The sequence below is a fragment of the Pteropus vampyrus genome, unplaced genomic scaffold, assembly GCF_000151845.1.
Source record: "Pteropus vampyrus isolate Shadow unplaced genomic scaffold, Pvam_2.0 Scaffold77, whole genome shotgun sequence".
Classification (NCBI taxonomy): domain Eukaryota; kingdom Metazoa; phylum Chordata; class Mammalia; order Chiroptera; family Pteropodidae; genus Pteropus; species Pteropus vampyrus.
This window is the reverse complement of record NW_011888858.1, coordinates 4,109,582-4,134,784: the sequence shown is the minus strand read 5'-3', so window position 1 is coordinate 4,134,784 and position 25,203 is coordinate 4,109,582. Positions and strand designations below refer to the sequence as shown.

The following is a 25,203-nucleotide window of genomic DNA, read 5'->3' as shown; positions in this document are numbered from 1 at the left end:
CTGACAGCTATTTACTTAGAGCAAATGATTAGTTTTAGAAGGATGGACTATAACATTGAATCAATTACAAAACGCGGTTTTTGAGCCGATTACAGTTGGAACTAGAGGGAGAGAAACAGAGGAGGGGACTACAGGGGAGGACCGGAGGCCGTGGACACACTTTTTACTCCACATGTAGGATTTTCATTGCGAATTGACATAGGAGAAGGTAAGGGAGAAGAAAAAAAAGATTTTTATTTCTAAGAGAAGTCTCTGTCAGGCCGTTTGGGCTAGAAGTGAAGTAACTTCACTCAAACTTTGAGCGATGAGAAACAAAACAAAACAAAAATAACAAAATTGGAGTTGAATTCCAGTTGTGTGTCCAGAGAGTAATTTATTTTGAATACACTTCACTTGGAGGGAAGATAGTCGTAGAGTTCGAAAGTCTAGAGATTTAAAAAAACACATTTCCAGACCTATTTTTAAAAGCAGTGTTTTTCTAACAACTCTATGGCCTCCCAAAGAAATTGTTTAGGCTTACATTTTTGAGGTTTCTTTTTGGGTTGGGGGTGGTATTACTGTATCCTGGGACGAACACCAAGTAGTACTGGGAGTGGGGGCAGAGGTGTTTGCCCTCTTTTTGGCAGTGGGTCCTGGAAGGCGACAGGTTTTTAATGAGTATTTTCATTCCTCGCTCGCGGTTTGGCGGGACAACGCTGCAGCGGTGGCGTGGAGTGCGGCTGGAGCACCGGGGTAGGAGGGAGAGAAGAGCGCGGGGTGGGGTGCAGGAGGGGTTGCTGGGAGGGGAGGTGTGAAGGGCTCGGCTGGAGGAGGCCGGATCTTGGGTGCCGGCCGGGTGCACAAGGCGCCCGCCCAGGGCGCGTAATTACTGGACGGCGCTGAGCCGGGTGCGAGCCGGGGCCAGACTCAGCACAACCGTGTCGGCTACAAGACCAGTAGAGGGGGTGCAGACTTGGGGACTTGGGCCAGGGTTTGGCGAGCTCCCCAGCTGTTCGTGGGATCAGTGAAGTGCGAGAGAAAGCGGGCGCCAGCCCCGCAGTGAGCTCGGGTTGCGCGCCCTAGCGCGGGGGTGACGGCGGCGCAGGGGGGCGGGCAAGAGGTCTGGAGTAATGACAAACACATTTGGCTCCGAGTGAAGAAGTCGTCGTCGCCTCGTATTCCAGCAACTGGGATTTGAGGAATTTCGAACTGCGCTCCAAGGGGCCCTCATTGTGCGCTGGGTTCCTCACCCCTACTCGTCTATGCTCGCCTCCTTCCTGGGTGGACTCGTTCCTGCAAAGCCAGGGGCTCTGCTGCTGCCCAGTCCCGGCCGCTGGAAGGAAAGAGGGAAGGTCGCCAGAAAAGTGCTGAACTTCGTGTGAGGAAATTAGGGATGACTTGGAACGGGGAAACTTGGTTCCAGGTAAGACTAGAGGGAGGCCAACAACCCTCATCATCTTCCTCTGGGCCCTGCGCCCTGGACCTCCCTCGTATGCCCCTTTCCGCTCAGGAATTTGTGGCACTCGCCCCCTGCACTAGCTGGGCGCTCCTTCATCTTCTCCAGTTCCTCCAGTTTCTATTCCGCTCCCAGAGCCAGCCTCCTTGCCCCCTGCGGAGTGGTCTCCTCTCCTCCCTCCTTCCTCCGCCGTCTAGCTCCAAGGAAATCGGCGTTTACAAGTGAGATTAACTTCTCCCGGCAGCGCAAGGGGAGCGGGCGGCGTCCACTTGGCTCAGAAACAACTGGGATCAGCGGTTCTGTTCGGAAGGGGTGGTCGCGGCCAGCTCAGAGCGAGAGAGTGTGTGGCTCGATCTGAGTACGGCTGCCTGCTGGAGGGGGCCAGACTCCCTGGCCAGGTGTGGAGCTGCCAATGGCCTGGTCAAGCGTCTCAGCCGGGAACGGCTGGCTATCTCTCCCGCAGCCAGAGCGCCCATCCCGCACTTTGCCTCCCCAGACCTGCTAAGATCCCAGGATGTACAGAAACTGCCTGGAAGAACTTGCCACTCATCTCCGAGAGTGAGAGGCAAACCAGGGCTGGAGAGGGAGCGTGGATGGCCCTTATCAGGTCCGGATTGCCCCGTGCCTGGCCGAGCTGCCTGGAAAAGCCCGGGGCTGGGCGGTGTGGGAAATGGCTTTTTGGCTTCGCAGCCGAATTGCTCAACCTTTTGGACCGTCTCGCCTAGCCTCGCCGCAGTCGCTCCCGACCAGAACTAGGCAGCTTTTTAGAACAGGGAGAGGCATCCAGGGCAAACAGACATGACAGTCAGCCGCATAGCTCCCCAGACTAACACTCCAGAGCCCAGCGGGCCCCGGGGCCGCTGGAGGGGAGGAAGGGACGCCCAGGGTAGGCGCACCTCATCTGCTGCCGCGCTTGCTCTGGTTTTTACGCCCACCCCCATCCCCGCCGTCTGACCCACTGGGACTCTGGTGCTGCTGCTTTGCATCTTTCTCTCTCTCTCCTCCCCCTCCTCCCCTCGGTTTCCTCTTTTTCACAATCCTCACCATAAAGGGGACCTTCTTCAGCTCCCCGACAGGTGCCGCGCTTGCTCTGGTTTTTACGCCCACCCCCATCCCCGCCGTCTGACCCACTGGGACTCTGGTGCTGCTGCTTTGCATCCTTCTCTCTCTCTCCTCCCCCTCCTCCCCTCGGTTTCCTCTTTTTCACAATCCTCACCATAAAGGGGACCTTCTTCAGCTCCCCGACAGGTGAGGACAAGACCAGCCTTGCCTTGACGCTCTGGTCAGTCCCTGTTCCGGGGCTCTTGCACAGTCTTGCTTTTGGTTTGACCCAAGAGTAGCTAGACTCCAGGATGGGAGTCCTGAGAGCGAGGGGGAAGGCAGAAGAAGGAGGTGGGGGGAGATACCGGGAAAGAACCCGTAGCTGATCTTCGGCCCTTGCACTAGCCTTAGATAGACCAAGGGGGGTTCGAAGTAGAGCTTCGGCTCCCGCCTCTGGAGCCCAAGTCCGCTTTGCTACAGGGGCGCGGGCTAAGGAAGGGTGAAGGGGGAGGGGCATCAGGCCGGGCTTTCCAGCTGCAAACGCGTCTGGCGCCGAGGCGGACCCGTTTTGCGCCTGGGGATGGGCCATGGGCGGCGCGCAGCGCTGCGACGCGTCCCGGGGACGTGGTGGCCCGCGCCTTACTGCAAACCCCAGCTAGTAGGACTCTCTCTGGCCACTGTGAAGCTGCTTCAGGATTTCGTGTTGCTGATGGGAACGTGACAATTCTGGGGAAAGAGCTAAAAGCCTGCTCGGTGACTGAAAGGTGCGGCTCTCAGTGTCCCTCACGTCCGCTTTTGCGGGGTCTATGCGCAGCATCAGCCATCAAGGGGGCGACGGAGAGGTCTTGAGGGCTAGCCCCCCGCGCGTAATGCAAGGGTCGGGGGCAAATTGCTTTTGCTCACTGCTCTCTAGTCCGGGCTCAGCCAGTGCTTGCTAGTCTTTTGCTAAAGTGGCTCAGCGGCATTTCCTTTTGTTTAGAACTGAACAGTGAGCCAGGGATCGGTTAGAAAAGTAGAATGAAGAGGATAAAGAAGACCTCGGACTTGGGGCGCTTTCTTCCCTTCCTACTTCAGGCCCCCTTCCCCGCGCAAGGGAGCGAAAGGTGCAGGCGAATGCAAGTGTGCACTGTGCTGCCGCGGCAAAGGCGAGCGTCGGGCAAAGGGGGTGATTGGGGAGGTCCGCCCGCTTCTTAAAAGCGGAGGGGGCGCAGTCTCGGCTCGGGGAGCCTTCTCCGCGAGCAGCTGGCCGTGGCCGTGTCGCTTTCGGGCCCATAGGAGGCGCTGGCGGGCGACTGTAACTCTAAACCCCCGGTCCCTCTCCCTCCACCCCGCCCAGCCCCTCTCCCTCCACCCGGTCCGGCCCCCTCTCAGGTCTCGACCGAAAACAATGCAAACGCCAAGCGTCGTGCCTGGGGCGCAGCGGCCGCTGCAGCGCTGAGGCCGGGAGCGCGGAGGGCGCGGGCGCACAACCCGGGAGCCGGAGGTCGTCGCCACCACCCCCAGGGTGACCGAGCCGCGGAGGGCGTGGAGGCGGTGGAAGGGGGAGCAGCCCGCCCCGTGTACGAGTGGGTGTGGCGGGGCAGGGGCAGGAAAGTGTCAGCGCAGACTCTCCCGGGAGAAGGTGGGCGAACCGCGGTCCCGGCCGCGCTGTCGGGGACCCGGAGCCTGAGCTGCGGACGGGAGAGCGAGCAAGCCAGCGGGTAAGATTTGCGGGGCTGCTGCGCCCTCTGGCGGGTCCCCGGAGCGCAATCCCCTTTTCCGTCAGCCTCCGGCGGTCCGCGCCGCCGCAGCGTCTCAGCGCCCAGCTGAGACCAACGGGGCGCCAGAAAGACTAACCTGGTCGCCTCTCCCCCTTCTGGAGGCTTCGAATAGAAGTCTCGCAGGCACTGGGTGGGCCTGGGAGGCGCTGGGCGGGCGGGAGGGGGTGGCGGTCCCTGGTTTAGGGATAAGGGTGGGGCGTCGTAATAATCAAATGTGGGGGAAGCGGAGGAAGGCGGAGGTTAAAGGGTCCCGGGCGCTGTAGGGGAAGTAGTCGCCGACTTTTGTTTTTCAGCCCCTCGCAAGTTCCCCTGCCGCGCAGCCGGCCTGTTGCTGTTTGTTTGTTTTACTACCCCGCGTCATTGTGCAACGGGAACAGTCGTTTCCAATCAGCCCGCGATCCCCGGGTGCGCGGCCGTCGCGGCCCGGGCTGAGCAGGATAACGAGGGGTGATAATGGCACGCGAACAGATTGGGCAGCGCGAGGCCGGTAACAGCGTCGCCACCCGCACCCAGTACGGCCCAAGTGGTATACCTCCCCGAGTGGGCGGAAACTCCGAGGTGGAAAGAGCGTTGCCTAAGCAAAACCCTGAACCACCCAGCCTTCTCTCGAGTGACTTTTCCTGCTAAACTTTTGCGGCCTGGGATGGCGTCATTTTCCTGTTTCCCCTGGCCCTACTGCCCCCTCCTGCAGTGGTGATGGTGATGGTGCCGGTCCACTGAATTCTCCTGGGGCGCCACGGAGAGTTAACCATTTTCAGCAGAAGTTTCCCTATTCCTGCTTCCAGCCTACAGGCTTTGAACTGAGGTTACCACGAAACCTAAAAGTACAACCCAAGAAAGGAAGAGATTGGAAGTTAAGATTTGGGACATTTTAGCTCAGAATTTACAGAGGCGTCTGCGTCCCCACGAACCCCTGGACGCACGTCCTTGGAACAACACTGCCATCTGCTGGCTACACTCGAGAACTGCAGCGACCCTCTGCGGGGAATGGGCTTTGCGAGGATTCTAATCAAGTCGTGGCACGAGGAAGATGCATTTTTGGCCGCGTAGGACCAAGTGAAAGATGATGATTGCTTTTCTTTTCCTATAAAGCTGCAAGAGTCATTGGGCAGGCAGTATTTATTTTGTAGACCTTGGTGTAATTTTTTGATTTAGTTGTTAATCTTTGGTATTTGTGTCATAAGCAAAATGCTGACCTCCCACATGTGATCATCAGAGCAGAATTTGCATTTCCCTTTATAAGTGAAGCCCTAGTGTCCGGGGCTTGGTGCTCTCCAGCTCAAGTGTACTATTACAGGCTGCTACATCTAAGGTCATCCCACAGGTTTGGTGACAATCAAAAGGAAGTGTCATGTTAGTCTATCATGGTTAAGTATCTGGTGCAGGGAGAGCAGAAAGGTTTATGAGCTCAGATTGTCCCATAAAATGCTTCGATGTAAAAATACTCCAGCCCTCACCCATCACTGGAATGTCTACTGGAGCTCAGGGAGATCAAAACAACAAAGCAGGCTCTGGTGAGGTATAGACCCTGGCCAATACACCCTCTGTGAAGTTGCCACCAGTGTAGACCAGCACTTGGATTGCCTGGGCTGAAGTTATGAGACTGAGTAGAACATTTGTCACAGGGAAAAAACAAGATATGTAATTTTCACAGTTAGAATTAACTTAGGAGGGCTGAAATTAACTAAACCTCGGAAATCTGAATCTTTAAGTCGTCAGTGGCTTTTGGGACTGTGAGAGAGTCTCTTGTGGCCTTTAATCATGCCAGGGTGGGGTGAAATTCAATATTCAGTGGCTCTGCAGTGGGTGCGTTGTGCAGTTGGTGACCGAGAAGCTAGCTCTGTGGCTTTATGAGAATAATGCTTACTTCTGGAAATAGGACCCTCGCATTGCTGTTTACTCTCTAGCTTAGCATATCGCCTTTGGTTGGAGTCACACTCAATGGCTCTTTCCTTCTTTTTGCGAGAAGGAGATGGCATCCTGTTAAAGAGAAAGAATTATGACCGCAGATTTGTTTCTCTGTTTACATGACTGTTTATTGGATCGACTTAAAATAGTCTTGATAGCTACACCAGGCCGGGCTGAGTCTGAGTTCAGATCAGCTTCTCCACTAGGCAGATGATGCGGGCAAGGCAAGTCATATAACCTTTGGGGCCTGACTTTCTCAGGAAGGAGAAAATGAAGTAGCCACTTTGGTGTGTCCCTCACCTAAAACATCTGAGGTGTCTGCAGAAAGAGTTAATGTGAAAACCGATAGCTGTGGTTTTCAAAGCACTTTCAATTAAACTATATATTTAAATCTTTATAATAATGTAATAAGGCAAGCTGGCAAGTCAGGTGTGATTAGTTACAGTTTACAGAAGAAGAAACTGAGGTTCAGAGAGGTGAACTAAGTGTCATATGGAATCAGAGCCTAGTCCAGTGCAATTTCCATCATGTCTTCTGAGAGAAGGAATGAGAAGGAAAGAGAATGGAGGTGGCGAAGGAGGATCACAAGTCACTCGCCTGAAACTGGACATGTCAGGGATCTCTTGTTTGTTTCTTAACTCGTGGCAAAAGTTTTTGGGTTATGATTAGAGAGGATTGAGATGGAAGTCCAACACATAGTTGGCATGAGAGAAATGATTATGATTTTTTAAAAAAGCTTTGGATGAAATCTGTTGTTCCTCCTTGCATAATGATTTGTTCTTGCTGACTCATAATGTGCTATGTTTCTCTGAATATGTAATATTAGTTACTTATACGTGCACATCTGACTTCTGGATGAGCTTCAGGAGAGGGGTTACTGATTAAGGATGGGTGTTTTTCCCAGGGTAGAAAAGTGCAGGAAGTAGCAAGACATCTAGAGTCTCACTACAGGGCCACTAGGCAGAGGAGCCTCCATTCTGGTCGTTTTTCATTATCTGCCAATATGGCAAACACTCTGAAATTATTCACGAGTAAATTGTCTGAGTTATAAATGAGTAATGACAGGAAACTTCACAAATCCACCTGAATTTCTAACCAGGGAACTACTCTTATCTGAGAAGGAGTTTGAAATGTGAAGCAAACACATGTTGATTCTCAGTATGCACATCATAATCACTCCTTCCTAGGCTCTGTTTTCATTGCCCACTTTGTATGTCAGTAAGTATCCTACCTGGCAGAAGATCCACAGTATATGGATGCACAGAAGGAAATCTGGTGGGGCCTGGCCAGGGCAATACGCTGCTCAGAGCCTGCCCTGTAAAAGCAGCAAGTCCCTCCCTCTCTTAAGCTGGGGAATGCTTTAAAGATGCTTTGTTGGCAAGCCCTGCTACAGAAATACAGGATATAAATGTGATAAAACCCAAGACAGCAAGCTGGCTCTGGAGAGCTCCTTTGAAGCTCGCTAAGTGGATTATCAGTGGGAGGCTGATATTTATATGTACAAACACACAAGCCCTTACTGCTAATTGAGGTAAATCAGGCTGGCCATCATGGCTCTGGGGCCCGCTGTGCCCGTCACCACAGCAAAGTGGAAATCCTACGTCCCCGGGCACATGCCAGGATCTTCAGAAGCCGTCAGTCAGCCAGCATTGTGCAAATTGCATTTGGGTTCACAGCACTTCAATTGTGCTTCTCTCATGGCGGTGAGCAGAGAGGAAAAGCAGGGCCCTAATTTGCATTAGGAAATTGTTGGGGGCGGGGGAGGAGGTGAAGGTGGGGGGTGGAGACACATAAGGCTGAAACTGTGACCTTCCCTTGAGAGAGACCCATATGGTGGATTGGAGAGAGCATGGTTTTTGCATCACACAGACTTTGTGTTAGAATCCTGGCTTTGTCACCAAACCTCTGAGCCTCAACTGCCACTTCTTAAAATCAAGTATGTCACAGGGTTATAAACAAGTACAGCATATACGTGAAAACTTTGGCTTAGTAAAAATTGGTTTCTCATTCCTGCTTTGCAGAAAACAATGAACATTTTTTTTTCTGTCCAACCTACACTGTTTTCCATTACCAGCATTTCATCCTCCTCCATTTTTCTGGTAGAATTAGTGAAGCAGAAATCTGATTTCTGCAAGTAGATCACCTTGCTACTTTAAAACAAAAATTCATCGTCAAGCACCAACAAAAACTACTAAGCTATTACCTATTGGGTATTTTCCAACAACAAACCCCCACGACAAACCAAAAACAAACAATTAGAGCTAAATAGACAGAGATTGAATTTCTCCTTTATTCAGGAATCTTGTGCACACATCTTAGTGATGGAACAAATCAAGTCCTGCAATGTCACGGGCCTGTCTACAGTTCCTTTTCATTGCCTTTGGTGACCTCATGTGGGAAGTGCAGGGGGAGATACAATAAAGTGAGTGGGGGTGCACATGAAGAGAAAGATCAAGAAAACGAGTCTTTTCAGAGAGTTGACCAAAATAGACTATTCCCTGCTTTTATCACAGGGTGACCTGGGCCCCTCTCTATTTTTTTCTGTTCCTTAATTTTCTTCCCTCCTTTTTGCCCACTGCTTTCCTTGCTTGTGTATTATGGACATTCAATTTCAATCTCTCTACTTCTTTTACATTCTTCAGATTTTGTTGAAGCAAATCCGAGTCCGGAGCTTGGTTTCTGTAGGTACTGTTATTACCTTAATGTGAAAATGAATCATCAGTCTCTATGGAATTTTATCCTGTGGACTACCGCATCTCGCAAGACCGGGGATTTAGTTACACTTTTCTCTCCTATTTCCTCTTCCTTCTTCACTGCTCCCCCTTCCACACCTGTGCTCTGGGCTTTTGCCCCTTTCTTAGCTTGATCGTGAGTGTGGTAGGTCCTAAGAGGATGAGAGCTGGGAGCTCAGGTCTGAGCCTGCTACGGCCTCTGTATCACAGAGTGACATTATCCTCTAAGCGATGTTGGTTAGTGAGACTTTCAAAAAGTCTAGAATTGAATGGCTCTTAAAGAATGAGATATTTGTTCTAGCCAAACATCTTTTCCAGAGATTGCAGAGGAGGTGACGTTCATGTGCTTTCTGTAATGACACAAAGCAACTGGGAACTCATTTTGAGTGAAAACAGCTCAAGTTTGAAAGTTGAGTAAATACATCTGTTTACTTTTTTGTTTTTCATGTTTTTAATTGAAATAGTTTAAAAGGAACGATTCTCCTATCTTGTTAGACACATTCCAAGGCAATAAAGTGAGACAGTTCGGAATTTGAAAACTGCACGCAATCAAGGGTTTCAGATTCAGATAGCTCCTGCCATGATCTTGGGGCCCTGTCAGGTTATTTGATTCTTTTTTTTCTTAAGCTTCTTACCATTTCAATTGTGAATCTTCAACTGGGATGTTTTTGACTAAAATGATGTTATTGTCATTTTCCATAGCTCAAAGCACAAAGAGAACTAGGCTCATGGGTTACTTCTAAAGGCTAACACCATTTCTGTTTGACTTTTGACTTTTTCAGTTTTCCAGAGCTATGGGGACTTCCCATCCCGCACTCCTGGTCTTAGGCTGTCTCCTTGCAGGTATGGACCCCTGTCTTCTCCAAGTTCGTTATCCCCGGGGGAAGTCTTGTTTCCTGAGTTACGTGTTCTGAGGTGTATTAGCTGTACTCTGTACAAACAGTCCAAAAGAGTGGAGAGAAGTAGAAAATTATAGGACGTTATCTAAAGTGACCACAGACCTTCAGTTCCCTTTGCACTAATTCCATTTCAAAAAGAATATTCTTCGGGGGCAATTTAGTATATGTCAATGCTAGTATTGAAATGTTGTTAGTCTAAATTTACCCACTGTCCTCCTCCTCCTCCTGGGGCATGGGTTTCCAGTCAAGGTGGATCAGAGAAATTTAAGAATGTTCAAAAAAATTAATAATGGAAAATTTGTGTCCAGAAAATCATACCTGTCTTAAGTGGAAGGTGCTTAAATTGCTGGAAACTCTTAGCACCACCTTTTCCCTGGGAATCTAATAGGATATTTGACTTTTGGGAATCTTGCTAACTTTCCCGCCAGGAGGATGCCGTTGGAGCTATTTGTTGAAATATTTATTAGACTTTTCTAAGTTATCATCCAGATATTTATGCATTGCAGATGTTTACCGTGAAACCAATGTTTTCTTAGTCTGAGGAATTAACGTAAGCTTATTGGTGTCTTTAGGTCCTGTATATACGGATAAAGTAGAATTGAGCAAGATCAGTGATATAGTAGTTCTAAATTCCACTAACTGATGCCATCTACGGGGCAATAGGTGACCCAGATGTGCTTCCAATGTCCATCTTCACGAGCTGCAGGAATCACAGCGGGCACATATTGAAAATGGGTAGACCCCACATTGGGCTTCGTGGGCGGTTAAGAGTCCATATTAAGTCATAATATCTCTGCCATCAGTTTTATAGGCAGGGGACATGAGACTGAAAATTTAAGTTCTAAGATAAACTTAGATTTTTCACTTTTGAGTTTTACTTATTCTTATTTTTGACTGAAAATCCACATCGCCCTGCTTTGGTTTCTGGGAATCACTAGAGAAGGCATGTCAGAATGTAAGAAAGAGAAGCAGTGCAGTTCTCGAGCACAGACCTGCTATGTGCTTGTTCAGTCAGTCTCCCCGCCCCGTGCTCATCTTCTCTCTTACCAAGGGAAACCTCCGCTGGGAGTGTGGGCGATAAAGAACCCACATGTGCTTGAGCATATGCCATCTTGGGATATTTTATGGTAACACATAAGAATCTGAAATATGGAATTGGAATGAGGTGTCCTCTATCCGTCTGAGTGTCTGGGGGGTGAGTCTGGGGGGCTTGGTGCAGCTATTGAAGCCTCTGGAGCATTTGCTGCTCTCAGCAGATGCGGTGGCTGTCATAATGGGGGGCCTTTCATGGGCATCCAGGCTAACGGATTTTCGTGTAGAAATGGTCATTGTTCATATAAGCAGCTACTGTTGCTTCTCTCGGTTCTCTGAGTGAGGCCGTCCCTTCTGACTGCATCCTATTCAGAGCCTGTTCTCTTTCACAGGGCCGAGCCTAATCCTCTGCCAGCTTTCATTACCCTCTATCCTCCCAAACGAAAATGAAAAGGTTGTGCAGCTGAATTCATCCTTTTCTCTGAGATGCTTTGGGGAGAGCGAAGTGAGCTGGCAGTACCCCTTGTTTGACGAGAACTCCAACGTGGAAATCAGAAATGAGGAGAACAACAGTGGCCTTTTTGTGACCGTGCTGGAAGTGGTCAATGCCTCGGCAGCCCACACGGGGCTGTACACTTGCTATTACAACCACACGCAGACAGAAGAAAATGAGATTGAAGGTCGGCGCATTTACATCTACGTGCCAGGTGAGCCGCATGGGTCCCCTGGACCAACCTTGCCATTGTCCTGACTCCTCCGTGTGCCTCATTAGAGATTTTAAAAAATATAAAAGTAATAAATGTTTATTGCAGAAAATTAGGAAAATTCAGGAGAATGCACAGAACGAAGTTGAGATCATTTGTAATGTCATTGTCAAGAAATATTCACTTTTAGAACTATATTGTTTTGAAAATAATTTTTATTGTGGCATTCTTTATTGGTATTATGAAAAAAAAAAATCTGAAATGTGTTCATTTCTGTTCAGTTCAGTCAAGTTCCACGAATACTTACTGTGCATTTCCCGTGTGTCAGGCATCATGCTAAGTGCTGGGTAGGCCTAATTGCTTATAGTTCAACAGTTGACAAATAACTGCTATTTTTTCAAATTCGATAAAACATATATCTACTCTTGATGAATTCGAAGGGATTTTTTTTTTTTTTAAATTAGAATTTAGGGGCAAAACCCACAGTAATGATGTTATCTGTTGTCCTCTGAGAAGCAGATACCAAGACAGAAGTAAGATAGGATTAAGCATGCAAGCAAGGGTTTTATTATGGGAGAGGCCTCTGAGAAAAAGTGGGGAGGGATCCAGCAGAGGCCGGGAGAGCTATCTGGCTGCATGGTAAGTGTGCCCCTAAGTGAAGGATTGAAGGAAAGAAGGTAGAATCTTAGCCTCTAAGGAAGGTCCAGGAGTCCTCCAGCCTACAGACCCCTGGTTTGACACAGTCGCCGGCTGAAGGAGGTGTGGCTTTGGGTTGTGGGTTTCAGAGGCCCTGCAGTTGGAGGAATGTGGTGCTTTCTCACAGCAGCCATCCTGATTGACTAGGCTTAGCCATGAGCTGACTACAGGGGATAGGAATTTTAAAAAGCATTTCCTACTTTAAAAACTAAATATTTTTTCTTATTTTGAACAGATTTGATTATTTTCCATTTTTTAGTAGTTGTTTAAATTTTAATTTTAATTCCTGGCTAATATTTATATGCATCATCAGCATATTCTATTAGGGTATGGACATATTGACATTGTTCATAGTTTAAAGTCATCTTGTAGCTATTATAATGACTAAGGCCAGTGGGGCGACAGCTTCTGGACAAGGTAAAATTCGTACCTAATGAGATTAATGCCAATGGGATAAATTTTTTTGCATATATGTGTAAAGGTGAAATCAATACCTAATATGCCTGCCTTTCATTTTTAAAACACAGACCCAGATGTAGCCTTTGTACCTCTGGGAATGACAGATTATTTAGTCATCGTGGAAGACGATGACTTTGCCATCATACCTTGTAGAACAACCGACCCCGATACTCCGGTAACTTTACTCGGCAGTGATGGGGTGGTCCTCGCCTCCTATGACAGCAGACAGGGCTTTAATGGAACCTTCACCGTTGGGCTCTATATCTGCGAGGCCACCGTCAGAGGGAGGAAGTTCCAGACCATTCCATTTAATGTTTATGCTTTAAAAGGTACGTGTACCCTCTATCTACATCTTTAAATAAGAGTTCCAGGCAAAGTCATCAGAGGCATATAGAATTTTAAAACAAAATCATCATCCCCAGTGATGGAGAGCCTGGATTCTGCTGTGGGGATTTAGTGCCCCCCGTTTCCCATGCAACGTCAGGCTGACCTCTGCGGCTATAATAATACGAAGCTTAGCCTTCCTGAAGGTAAAAGCTTTCTTACCCCTGTGAGATTTCGTGTTTCATCAGTTCACTTCGAAATACTGTAAGGAATTCTTTTATTGTATAAGCCTCTTACTGTTTTACCCACATTCCTGACTACAGAGGCCCTAAAAACAAACACACACCTGGGGGGTGGGGTGAATGCCTACATTAATTTTAGTAACTAAAGAAAAGTGATTTTGATTTTGAGAAAAGCTTATTGTCACAGACTTCATCCCTTTGACGTGAGTGATTAATGAGAGTGGGAAAGTGTAATACATGTTTGGGTCAATGATTTCTTGCACACTTACATGTAGGTATGGCAGCAGCAAGAATGTGCCATTTTACTCTTATCAAGGGCTTGTTTTATGCCAGGCACTGTGCTAGGTTCTGGAAAAGTGCTGAGAATATTTGGGGAGCAGAGTGGGAAAGAAGAGGAGAACGAATGATGGGTGGGAGCTAAGTGCCTAGAGGAGTCTGGTCAGTAAAGGTTGGTTGATTAAATGAATAAATATGTCAAGAAAAGTGATTGCAAAAGTCTGCCGTCACACATGTTCAGGAATGGAGTGTTCTGTTTAATTGGAATTTATTTTCACTATTTTTACCCTGTCTAAATAGGTGCGTATGTTATTTTGTATTATAGCTATCTGCCATATTATGTATGCCAACTCAAAATCAGAGCTTTGGAGATTTAAAAAAAAATTTTTTTTGAGGGGGATTGTGTTGTTGTTGTTGTTGTTTTTTAAAATTATGTTTTCAATGGAGAAATACATCATCTATTTACAAAATAGCTCTTGCAAAATACAAAGAGTACAGAAAATTTTGTTTTGATCAAAGTGATTTTCAAATTGCTTTTCAAGGTTTTCTTAAAACAAACAAACAAACACCCAAACCTTATAGGATCTCAATTATACCATGGATATTTAGGTCCTTGTGTTTGTTCTTTTTTCAAATAGCAACATCAGAACTTGATCTAGAAATGGAAGCTCCTAAAACTGTGTATAAGTCAGGAGAAACGGTTGTGGTCACCTGTGCCGTCTTTAACAACGAGGTGGTTGACCTTCAGTGGACTTATCCTGGAGAAGTGGTAGGTACCCTCAAGGCTCCCGGCAGTATGGAGCAGGGCACAGCAGAGCACAGGAGACCTGTCACCTCATCTTCCCATCTCCACAATGGACACATTTGGCTAGATGACTTTATGGCTCTTTGAGCAGTGGGAGAGTTTGAGATGACGATATCTGGACCAGGACGTTCACCATGTATCAAGATGGTACACTGAGACTTCTTGTTCATAAGTCAGAAAGAAATAGGAGGAGTCTCTGGTTGCAAGATAACAACCAAAAAATTAGAAAAGCAAAAAATGAATGCTAATTTCCGAGACAGTCATTAATTCTTATTTCTTGGTTCCCAGGCCTTTGGGTTTTGAGGCATCTGATAATGTTGATCGCCTGCCTCCCTTCCATTTCTGCTTTGTTGCCCGCCACCCAAGACACTGTTCTGCCTCCTACCTGCCTGGTCTGTCTTTGCATGGCTCACTTTCAGTGAACAGGCATCACTTGACTCATTCAGCAAAGATTTAGTGATGTTTGCTAAATCCCAAGCAGTCTGCTAGAAGCCAGCCCATGCACAAAAGGAAGAGGAAGGGAGAGGTGGAGTTGGAAGTGGGGAAGGGGGACCTCTGTGCCACTTCTGGTCACTGGGAATTTATACACAGTGTTTCGCTTATGCTAGTGCATTGTGGTTAAGTGTGTGAGAGAACTGAATATAAAAGGTGGTGACAGTCCAACGCAGAAATGATTAACAGTGCTTAGCATAGCAGCCTCAGGGAAGACAAAAAACATCTATATATTTTTCCTGTTACTCCTGATATACAAATGTCTGCTTTCTGCTCTTTTTGGCATTTGATAGCTTTGCCGATGCTCTTCCTTTCTCTCTGGGGCATCTGACTGGAAGTTAGGCACTTTGACATATTGCCTTATAAGCCTCATGCATAGTCCAGTAGGTGTACATCTTCCCTGAAATATGAAGCTAGTTGTTTTTTCTCTTCGTAGTTGGTTGCCTTTAATCCTTAAAACAAAATTTATTTTTATTTATTATAGGAAGATACTTTTCCCCCAAACCAAAGTACATGGTATTTGGTCCAAAAATATAAAAGTATATATAATCGATTTTTTTTTTTCTGGTAATAAAAGTAATGCAGGTGTATTATTGAAACTTCATAAAATACACAGAAACAGGAAAAGCCACTTCCCAGAGCATTACTGTTAATATTTTAGGGAGATAAATCCTTTAGATACTTTGTATACATAGATAAATGTTCAATAATTAATAGGTATTATACTTTAAATAGTACTTTATGTCCTTTCTCCTTTGGCAATATAGCACAAACACCTTACTATGTCGTTAAATGTCCTTTTAAAACATGATTTTCTAAGGAGCTAGCTTAAATTTTTTTTTAAATCACATTCTATTTTTTAGAGCAGTTTAGGTTCACAGCAAAATTGGGTGGCATGTATCGAAATTTCCATGCTGCCACACGTGCACAGCCTCCCCATTATCGCCACCCCCCCAGGGTAGCACAGTTGTTACAATCGATGAACCTGTGTTGTCACAGTATTGTCACTCACAGTCCATAGTTTACGTGGGGGTTTGTCCCCAGGAGCCAGCTTGTTAAAGTCCGTTTTCTCTCTCTGCTGCTGTAGAGGGGCAAAGGCGTCACGACGCTGGAGGAAACCAAGGTCCCCTTCATCAAGCTGGTGTACACACTGAGGGTCCCTGGGGCCACAGTGAAAGACAGTGGAGAGTACGGATGTGCCGCCCGCCAGGCCACCAGGGAGGTCAAAGAAATGAAGAAAGTCACCATTTCTGTCCATGGTACATTCTACTTTCTAAAATGACAGCCGTCCGATCTGCGTGGATCCACTGTGCGGTAATCATATTTAATGAAAACTCTTCCCTGTGCAGAGAAAGGGTTCATTGAAATCAAACCCAACTTCAGCCAGTTGGAAGCTGTCAACCTGCATGAAGTCAAACATTTCGTGGTGGACGTGCAGGCCTACCCCCCTCCCAGGATATCCTGGCTGAAAGACAACCTGACTCTGATTGAAAACCTCACCGAGATCACCACTGACATAGAAAAGATTCAGGAAATAAGGTAAAAAAAACACCCTTCCCAAGTCTGCTTTTTTTTTTTTCTCGTGTGTCCCTAGATAGACTGAGGTTTGTGCATGTCTTACAACCCAAACCTAGAGTCAATCTAGAAAATTTAGCAACTCGAGTTAAGAGATACTTAAAATCAAGTACCCTTAATTATAACATTGCAACGTGGTAATAGTATGTTGGTAAGTATTTAATGATAAAATAATAAGAAGGAAGAACTGAAAAGCTCTGCCCCCAATAAAAGATAGGTTCCTGGATCTAGTGAGGAGTGAAGGAAAAAAAGTAAAATTGGACCTACTTGGATTGAATATATTTCTTGATGCCCATCATTCATATTGCAAGCAGACATGTATGGTGATTCTGGCTGAGCTGGGCGTGGTGGCGAGTGCCCATAGTCCCAGCGACTCGGGAGGCTGAGGCAGGAGGATCGCCAGAGCCCCGGAGTTCTGGGCCGCAGTGCGCTATGCCGATCGATTGCTGTCCGCACTAAGTTCGGCAGCAATATGGTGACCTCCCGGGAAGCTCCAGGAGGCCATTATGTTGCCTAAGGTGGAATGAACCAGTCAGGTTGGAAACAGAGCAGGTCAAAACACCCATGCTGATCCATTGGAAGACAGTTATCACATAAGCTGACATGAAACAAATCATCGTTGAGTTAATTTGAAACACATTTGTCTCAGTGAGGAAATAAGCATAGAGCCTGGTTAAATTTGGTTAGGAGAAAATGAACAATGAAGAGTTTGGAGAGCTGCCCTCTGTTGAGAGAGGAAGGTCACATCTATTAACTGGTGGTGGTGTTTTGGGTAAGTCATCTCACAGCTTCAGTTTCCTCATCTACAATGTAAGATAATAATATCTGCGTCCTTCAAAGCAAGGGATCGGATCAGATGATATTTGAGGTCTCTTGCAGTTTTAAGCTCTGATTAGAATTCAGGAGCGGAAGGTGCACCCCGAAGGGCCCAGCTAATCCAGCCCTGCCCCTTCGTCAGAAGCCATCTCAGAGACAAAAGCCAGTTCTCTGCTTCAAGCCACCAGGGGAGAGGAGATAGAACCTCTCTCATCAGTTCACTTAATCTCAGGATTCGCTTTCTTCTTTCTGAACCTAAATTCCATGTGTAATTGAGAAACAGCATCTTGGAAAGTGAAATTTATGACGTCTGTAGCTGGCGATGGAAAAAGAAGTGGAATACTGAATTGTGATGACATGAAATAAAGGTGCACAAAGAGGTGGGAAGTGCTGAACCTTCTACCAGGTTATGAAGCCAGGAGGACTAGGGTAACCCTGGCAGGGCCAATGCGTCAAACACATGTGCGAGCACTATCTGCAAGTGATGATCAATAGCAAATCAAGACAAAGCTTGCCAGCTGAGTGGTTCAGGAAAGCTGCCCGTTAGAGGGATTCGAGAGTTCCTTTAGCACGTATTCTTCGCCTTCCAATTATGAGTCAGAGAACACATGATGCACGCGATGGATGGGGTATCTGGCTTCCTGGAGCTCAGAATTAGTGGATCCATCAGTTTTCTTGGCTGAACAACTTTAGAAGAGGAAGGACAGAAGACCGTTTGGTAATCAGCAGCCAGATGTGCCTTGGGGTTCTCTCTGTGGAAACCCAGTCCTGGAGCATGTCCAGTACGGTGCAGCCACACATGCTCACGTCACGGGTCCTAGTGACTGGCATCTGGGGCTAGAAGGCTCTGTGTTTGGAGGGAACTTTTGAGCTTATGAAATGCTTTCACACATGTAATTGCATTTAATCCATTCTCTCAATGACGCTAAGTTATGCATACAATTATTCTATGCTGCACATGAGGAAACTGAGGCATGGAGAATTTCAGTAATGCCCAAGGTCTGCTCACTCCATGACCAGTGCTCTTCTCCACTCTGGTTGCTTTTCCATCCTGTGATGTTTTACGTAGAAGGACAATCAAATGGGCAAATACTATATTGATGTACACGCATACACACGTGTACATGTACACACATGGCCAAATGTCATTTGTAATATGTGTAAGAAATTTGGAGGAGAAACTTCTCTTTTATAAAGCATGAAGAAATATATTTTTCTAAATATTTTTTTAAATTTTTTTTTAAATTTTGTCTTTAAAAACATTCAAACATAAAGAAGGTGCATTGTAAGAAGCTTCATTCTGTCCCTGTCCCCATCTCTCCAGTTCCCCTCCTCCCCACCCCCGGGGAAACATTTTCATTAGCTTCATTAGATTCTTGTGAAACCTCCAGAGTTTCTTTAAGCAAATCAAGCAAGTGGAATGTTATATCCTGACGACCTCTTCGTATCAATATGTAGAGAGTGCCTCATTCTTCCAACAGTATTCCAGTGTTTGGCTCAGCTACCTAAATGATAGGTATTTAGGGGAAGCAAGTATTTTTCAAAAAGGTAAAAATCAAAGTTTTTTTTTTTCTTTTTTTTAAAGAAACATTGTTTAAATGTATTTATTCCCATTCAGAAGTCAGGCCTTACCAGAGGTGATTGCTCTTGGAGCCACATAAGTCATTGCTCATCTCAAAATGTCTGGCCCTCCCTCTGCTTAAGAATTAAGCACCTACATATATGAAAAGATGCTCAACTTCTCTAGCTATTAGAGAAACGCAAATCAAAACCACAATGAGATACCACCTCACACTTGTAAGAATGGCTGTTATCAACAAGACAAGTAATAAGTGTTGAAGAGGTTGCGGGAGAAAAGGAACCCTCATACACTGCTGGTGGGAATGTAATTGCTGCAGCCACTATGGAAAACAGAATGGAGGTTTCTCAAAAATTAAGAACAGAATTATCACGTGGCCCAGCAATTCCACTTCTGGGTATCGACCCCCAAAATTTGACAACATTTATCTGTAAAGATAAATGCATTCTGATGTTCATTGCAATTTTATTCATGGCAGCCGAGACATGGCAACAACTGAAGTGTCCTTTGATAGATGATTGGATAAAGAAGCTGTGGTACATATATACAATGGAATATTACTCAGCCATAAGAAAAGACGAAATATTGTCATTTGCAACAACATGGATGGATCTTGAGATTTCACTCATGTGAGATACAAAACTGAAAGCAACAAATGAACAAGACAAACAAAAACTCAGACACAGACAACAGTTTAGTAGTTACCAGAGGGAAAGGGGGGAGGAGAAGGGGGAAGTAGATAAGGATAAAGGGAGTCAAATATATGGTGATGGATGGAGATTTAACTGTGGGCGGTGAATACACAATGCAATATACAGGTGATATGTAATTGAATCGTATACTTGAAACCTATACAATTTTATTAACCAATGTCACCCCCATAAATTTAATTAAAAAAAAAAAAGTATTAAGCATTTACAACTCAGACCTTCAACATGTAGAAAGTGTAACAGAAAATTTCAGAAAAGCAACGAAGAGATATTTTTGTTTTTTATAAAAATAAAATTTAAATTGAACATGGTAATTGCTGAAGTGATTGAAATTTTTTTGGCTTCTACTTGCTGAAACAAAATCCTTTTCTTTTAAGGTATCGAAGCAAATTAAAGCTGATTCGTGCTAAGGAAGAAGACAGTGGCCATTATACTATTATAGTTCAAAATGAAGATGATGCGAAGAGCTATACTTTTGAACTCTTAACTCAAGGTGTGTAAGGGCAGGCAGTCTGATAATGCTTGCTCCATGAACGAGTGAATGAGCATCTCCCGAGGAGAGCCTGGCACTTTTCTCCCAAGTTGTGGAGGGAAAAGCAACACTTTTAGAGGAGAAGCAGGAACTGTAGATGTCACGTATCAGAGATAGCTTCTTTGGACTTAATTCACACAATTTTGGGAGGTCCCAGGCTACTCTGGAACAGTCTGACTGGGAATTCCTCAGCTCCAACAGCTTCTTACCACTTGCTTCTCAATCTGGCACCTATAGTTCTGGAAAGAGTGAAATGATACTTTTTGGTCCAGATGTCTTTAGAGTGTTCCAGAGTTTTGGCCTTTTTGCTTAGCTTCCCTTGTAGCCATCGTTCAGTGTGGCCTTTAAGAAGGGAATGCTCAAGTCTGTTTATATTCAGATTCAGCGCCTATTCATTGAGTACTTACCGTGTGCCAGGTACTGTCTTAGGTGGGCTCATTAGACTCTCACAATAAACCTATGATACGGCATTAGCATATTTCTAAATCGTTTGATCACAGATTAAAAAACCTTTAAAAACTAACAATATGCCACAGATGCACTTTGGTAAGTGCTGCTTTAGATTATACTTTAGTTGAATCCATTAGTTGAATCCCAAGCCATATTAATTTTAAGAGCCTTTTTGACTTTCAAGCCAAATAACCATGGGGGCTTTTTGCTTTCCTAACTCCAGATTTAAAATACCATAGGACACAAATCCCAAAACAATGAAACCGTGAAAATGCTCTTAACCAAGTGCGTCTGTGCAAACTGGGATGTTATTATGCTAGCAACTGGTTCCAGCCCCATGTCAGGCGGTTCCTCGATTTGTAGGTTCGAATGCCCTGTGGGCAAGTTCTGATCTCATGTTCCACTTTGTAGTTCCCAGAAGTTCTGGGTCACAAACCATTCAGTTATGATTTCTTTCTACCTCTTACAGTTCCCTCATCTATTCTGGACTTGGTCGACGATCACCATGGCGCTACAGGGGGACAGACTGTGAGATGCACAGCTGAAGGGACACCTCTTCCTGATATTGAATGGATGATTTGCAAGGATATTAAGAAGTATGGAAACCAGATGTTCTTTTTTCATTTGTGGTCAGAATTTTTCTTTCTTGTTGCAAAGGATCTTCAATGTATTTTATTTGTTTTGCTGGCCCGTTTTTGTATTTGTGATTCTTATTCAGCCTGTCTCATAAACTACAAGTTAGGATTCTGAACATGGACCTTATGTGTGTGTGTGTGTGTGTACACACACTTGTGTGTTCATGAATAGCTGTAAGGAGAAGGTCCATGGTTTACATCAGATTCTCGAAGAGTCTGTAATCTGAGAAGAAGATGAATTTTAAGAACTATTGCTATAAGAGGATTTTTACTAGCTTGGCCTACATACATTATCACCTCACAATTCTTATATGTAAACTTTATTTGGTGGCTAGACTGGCATGTGAACATAAATAAAAGTACTGCCCATGTGACTGCTCACTACTTAATTTGCCTACCTGCTGTTTGGTGGGAGTTAGCTCACCAGTTCCTCCTTCACCCTCCACCCCTGTTCCTTAGCCTTCTCAAACGGGCAAATGAGTGACATGGTCACACTTCTGCCTGTGGCGACTGGCTGTGTTCAAAAGCCTCAGTTGCTCCTCCTTAAGGCTGAGACTCCTGGATCTGCACTCTCTTAGGGCCAAGGGACTGGTCTTGGACCTTAACTGGAGCTGGAATCTAGGTTCCATAACTCAGCCAGGAGGTCACTCCAACCCCAGGGACACCTTAGGAGCTCTTCACAATGTAGATGGAGAGAAGGGAGGCTGCCAGGCCTTTTTGAAGGAGGGCGAAATTGGGACATTCTTGGACTCAAATTGTTCAGTTTACTCCTGGGTTCGAGGCTTGGGATTGGCAGTTATATTTCATTGATCGTGTTTATTTCTGTCTTGCCTTCATGAATAGTTAACTTTCAATTATCCACATATAAGTTATTTTCTATTGGGTGTGTGCAAATCAATGTTAATGTTAATATGTTTGTAAAATAAAAAAATCAACCTGTCGCCCCAGCTCCAAATGTAGACGAGGTAAGAATGGCATGTTATCTTAGATAATTCTCCCTGCTCCACTCACCTCCATTACTGCTGATGATTGGCTTTGTATTTATGTACTTTTTCTCCCTCCAGATGTAATAATGAGACTTCATGGACGATTTTGGCCAACAACATCTCAAACATCGTCACGGAGGTCCACCTCCGGGACAGGAGTACGGTGGAGGGCCGGGTGACGTTCGCCAAAGTGGAGGAGACTATTGCGGTTCGATGTCTGGCTAAGAATCTTCTTGGGGCTGAGAACCGAGAGCTGAAGCTGGTGGCTCCCAGTGAGTTGTTCATAAGTCAGGACAACTTTAAATCATCAGCCGATATATGACATATTATTGAAGTGTACACTTGAAACTTATTTGATTTTATTAACCAATGTCACCCCAATAATTTTAATAAAAAATGGCTAAAAATACGAATAAATAAATAAAATAAAATAAAATAAAATAAATTAAAATACAAACCCTCAAAAAAAAAATCATCAGCTGAGCTCTTTCTCCCTCAGGTGGAACTTTGACTCCCCAATGGAGTCCTATAGGAACGAAGGTCCCAAGGCAGAAATTCAGCTCTGAACACTCTTACAGGGCCTTCTCAGGGCATTTGTGTGGGAGCCCTTTCTTTCAGATTCAGATACAGGACTGAACCTTGCAGAGGCGCCCTCGGCATTTCACATATCTAACGATATCACTACCCAGTCTCTTGAGTCTGAGTGTGGGAATGGAAGGAGAAAGAAGTATCATTTGCCCTGTTGCTCCTCACAACAGTTGAGACAGGTTGAATTCTTTAAAAAAATTAACGAAGCCAAAAGCAACATAAACAAAATGCAACCTTTCAAAATAAACTGAACTTAAATTTCTGAAATTATAGTAATTCTCAATCTCATTTATCAGTCTTTATATTCCAATTCACATTCTGTCCAGGAGGTTAATGTTGGAGCACCTTTCGAGAGAGTATTGCATTCCCCCGGTTGAATTTTGTCCCATTCTCTTCAAAGGGAGGAGCTGGAGTAGTCTCATGTATAGATAATTGCCCATCCACAAAATGATCCAGGCAGCCCTCATGCTTCTCCACCAGCAATGAGAGATTTCTGGCCCAGAAACAGGCACACTGACTTTCTGCCCTCTGCATGTTCATGCAAATTCTCCATCATGCCTTTCTCTTTCTCTTCCAGCTCTGCGTTCTGAACTCACGGTGGCAGCCGCAGTCCTGGTGCTCTTGGTGATTGTGATCATCTCACTGATTGTCCTGGTTGTCATTTGGAAACAGGTAGATATTTTTCTCAACTAAAAATTTCGAAGCTGGTAAGAACAAGAAGAATAGCAACCTAGTTCAGTGCTTGGCACATACAAGGAGCTCAGTAGTTACGTGTTGAATGAATGTTTTGAATCCTACTGTGTCCAGTCACTTTGCTGCTGCAGTTAAGCTTTGGTGCCTTTGGACTTGGTAATTCACCAGTTACCTGTCCTGGTCATTTATAGAAACCGAGGTATGAAATTCGCTGGAGGGTCATTGAATCAATCAGCCCCGATGGACATGAATATATTTATGTGGACCCGATGCAGCTGCCTTATGACTCGAGATGGGAGTTTCCAAGAGATGGACTAGTGCTGGGTAAGCTCCTACTGGGGTGACCTCCCAAGACTCCCTTTCGATTTGTATATAACTGGACTCTTTACAGGCCCATGGAAGAATGAGGGGTCTGAGCTTGTGCTTTAAGAGTTAGGCAATAGAAATTGGCTTTCAGGAATATATATTTTTTTGTCTTGAAAATGAGTTAATTAGATCACTAGTGATTTTTTAAAATAGCAAATTATGGTTAAAGAACATTTTATAAAAAGAGAAGAGAATATGAGGAGACGTGCCAGAGATACCCATCAAAATGGCTTTGCTTTGGATATGACACAAGTTGAAAATGAACTGAATTTCTGTGACTAAAAGGAAACAGATGAGAAATGAATGAGGACAACCACAAAATATATTTTGACCTAGTACATTCTGAGGTTGTAGTAGATACTTCTTTAGAATATACATATTTAGAATATAAAACTATAGGTACATTTTAAAAAGCAAAACATGTAAGAATAATCAAGTCGGTTTAGCACGAACTTTTCAAATATTTCAATCTTGGGCTGAGACCAAATACATGAAGCTTTAGTCCAGGGCATTTTCTAAAAAATCACATTCTGAATGAATGAGAACAGGACAAAGGAATGAAAGTTAGACCTAGATTGTGTCACCATGTTTTTTCTAATGGTATGTACTTTGGAGAATGCCAAAGGTAGTTTTTAATTATCAACTTGTCTGATTCCAAAATACAATGAGATTGGGACTTAGAGAGTTGTTTAACTTGAATTCAAACAAGACATTCCAGATACTCTCAATTTCAAGTACTTATACCTGAGAACTAAACTTTCTTTATTATATATCCCCACCCTTTTTACAAAAAGGGACAAAGACCTGAGGGAAGTTAAAAAGCAATAAAATATGGGGAAAAGGGCAACATCCCTAACCTGCCAGGGGCACTTCTGGGCTCTGTTTGCTCTGGTGTATTCCCAGTTGCTGGGGAAGCAGTGCCTCTCCAGGTGCAGCTTCCAGCAGTGCAGACATGTGGTCAGAGGCAGTGCTCTTAGTGTCCTTTAGGAGCTGTCCTTGCCCAACTTGGCTCTACGTGGTGAGACTGACCACTCTGGGAAAGGTCCTTTTTTAGACCATGAGCTTTTTAAGAGGAGAGATGACAGCTTGCATTCCTTTTTGTACCTCCCAACATGCAGCCACATATGTTCCCTGGGCAGCTTTAGCCTGTGCAATTCTTGTCTTCGAGAGAAACAGGCAGCAAAGGGACTAGCCTGAAATTTACTTCATCACTCACTAGCGTCAAGGACATCTTGAATACTTAAGTATTTCCAGTGGATAAGGACTTATTGATGCAAAAGAAGCCTATGTTTGCATATGGAAAACAGAAGGGCAGAGGACCAGGGGATTTGGGTGAGAGCCACAGAAAGCAAGTGCTACGGAGCCTGAGCATAGTCTGGCCCAGCATGGGAGCTGGTAGACAGAATGCTCCCACCAGGGAGTGCTGCACCCTCCTTTCTCCCGTCTGTGTTTTCCTTTCCTTTGCAAA

The 25,203-nt window shown here is 45.3% G+C and overlaps 1 protein-coding gene across 1 annotated transcript in view; it reads left to right on the top strand.

Annotated features, from left to right (window-relative positions):
• Positions 1 to 797: 797 nt before the first annotated feature.
• PDGFRA (platelet derived growth factor receptor alpha) overlaps positions 798 to 25,203 on the top strand; it is a 43,146-nt gene continuing 18,740 nt past the window's right edge. Inside the window, exons 1-12 of the mRNA XM_023532131.1 lie at positions 798 to 1,402; positions 9,659 to 9,719; positions 11,200 to 11,514; positions 12,735 to 12,995; positions 14,147 to 14,277; positions 15,893 to 16,064; positions 16,155 to 16,344; positions 19,863 to 19,978; positions 20,937 to 21,063; positions 22,167 to 22,360; positions 23,254 to 23,348; positions 23,561 to 23,710. Of these exons, the coding sequence (XP_023387899.1) occupies positions 1,373 to 1,402; positions 9,659 to 9,719; positions 11,200 to 11,514; positions 12,735 to 12,995; positions 14,147 to 14,277; positions 15,893 to 16,064; positions 16,155 to 16,344; positions 19,863 to 19,978; positions 20,937 to 21,063; positions 22,167 to 22,360; positions 23,254 to 23,348; positions 23,561 to 23,710 (1,842 nt within the window). The 5' untranslated portion in view covers positions 798 to 1,372. The remainder of the gene's footprint in view (positions 1,403 to 9,658; positions 9,720 to 11,199; positions 11,515 to 12,734; positions 12,996 to 14,146; positions 14,278 to 15,892; positions 16,065 to 16,154; positions 16,345 to 19,862; positions 19,979 to 20,936; positions 21,064 to 22,166; positions 22,361 to 23,253; positions 23,349 to 23,560; positions 23,711 to 25,203) is intronic.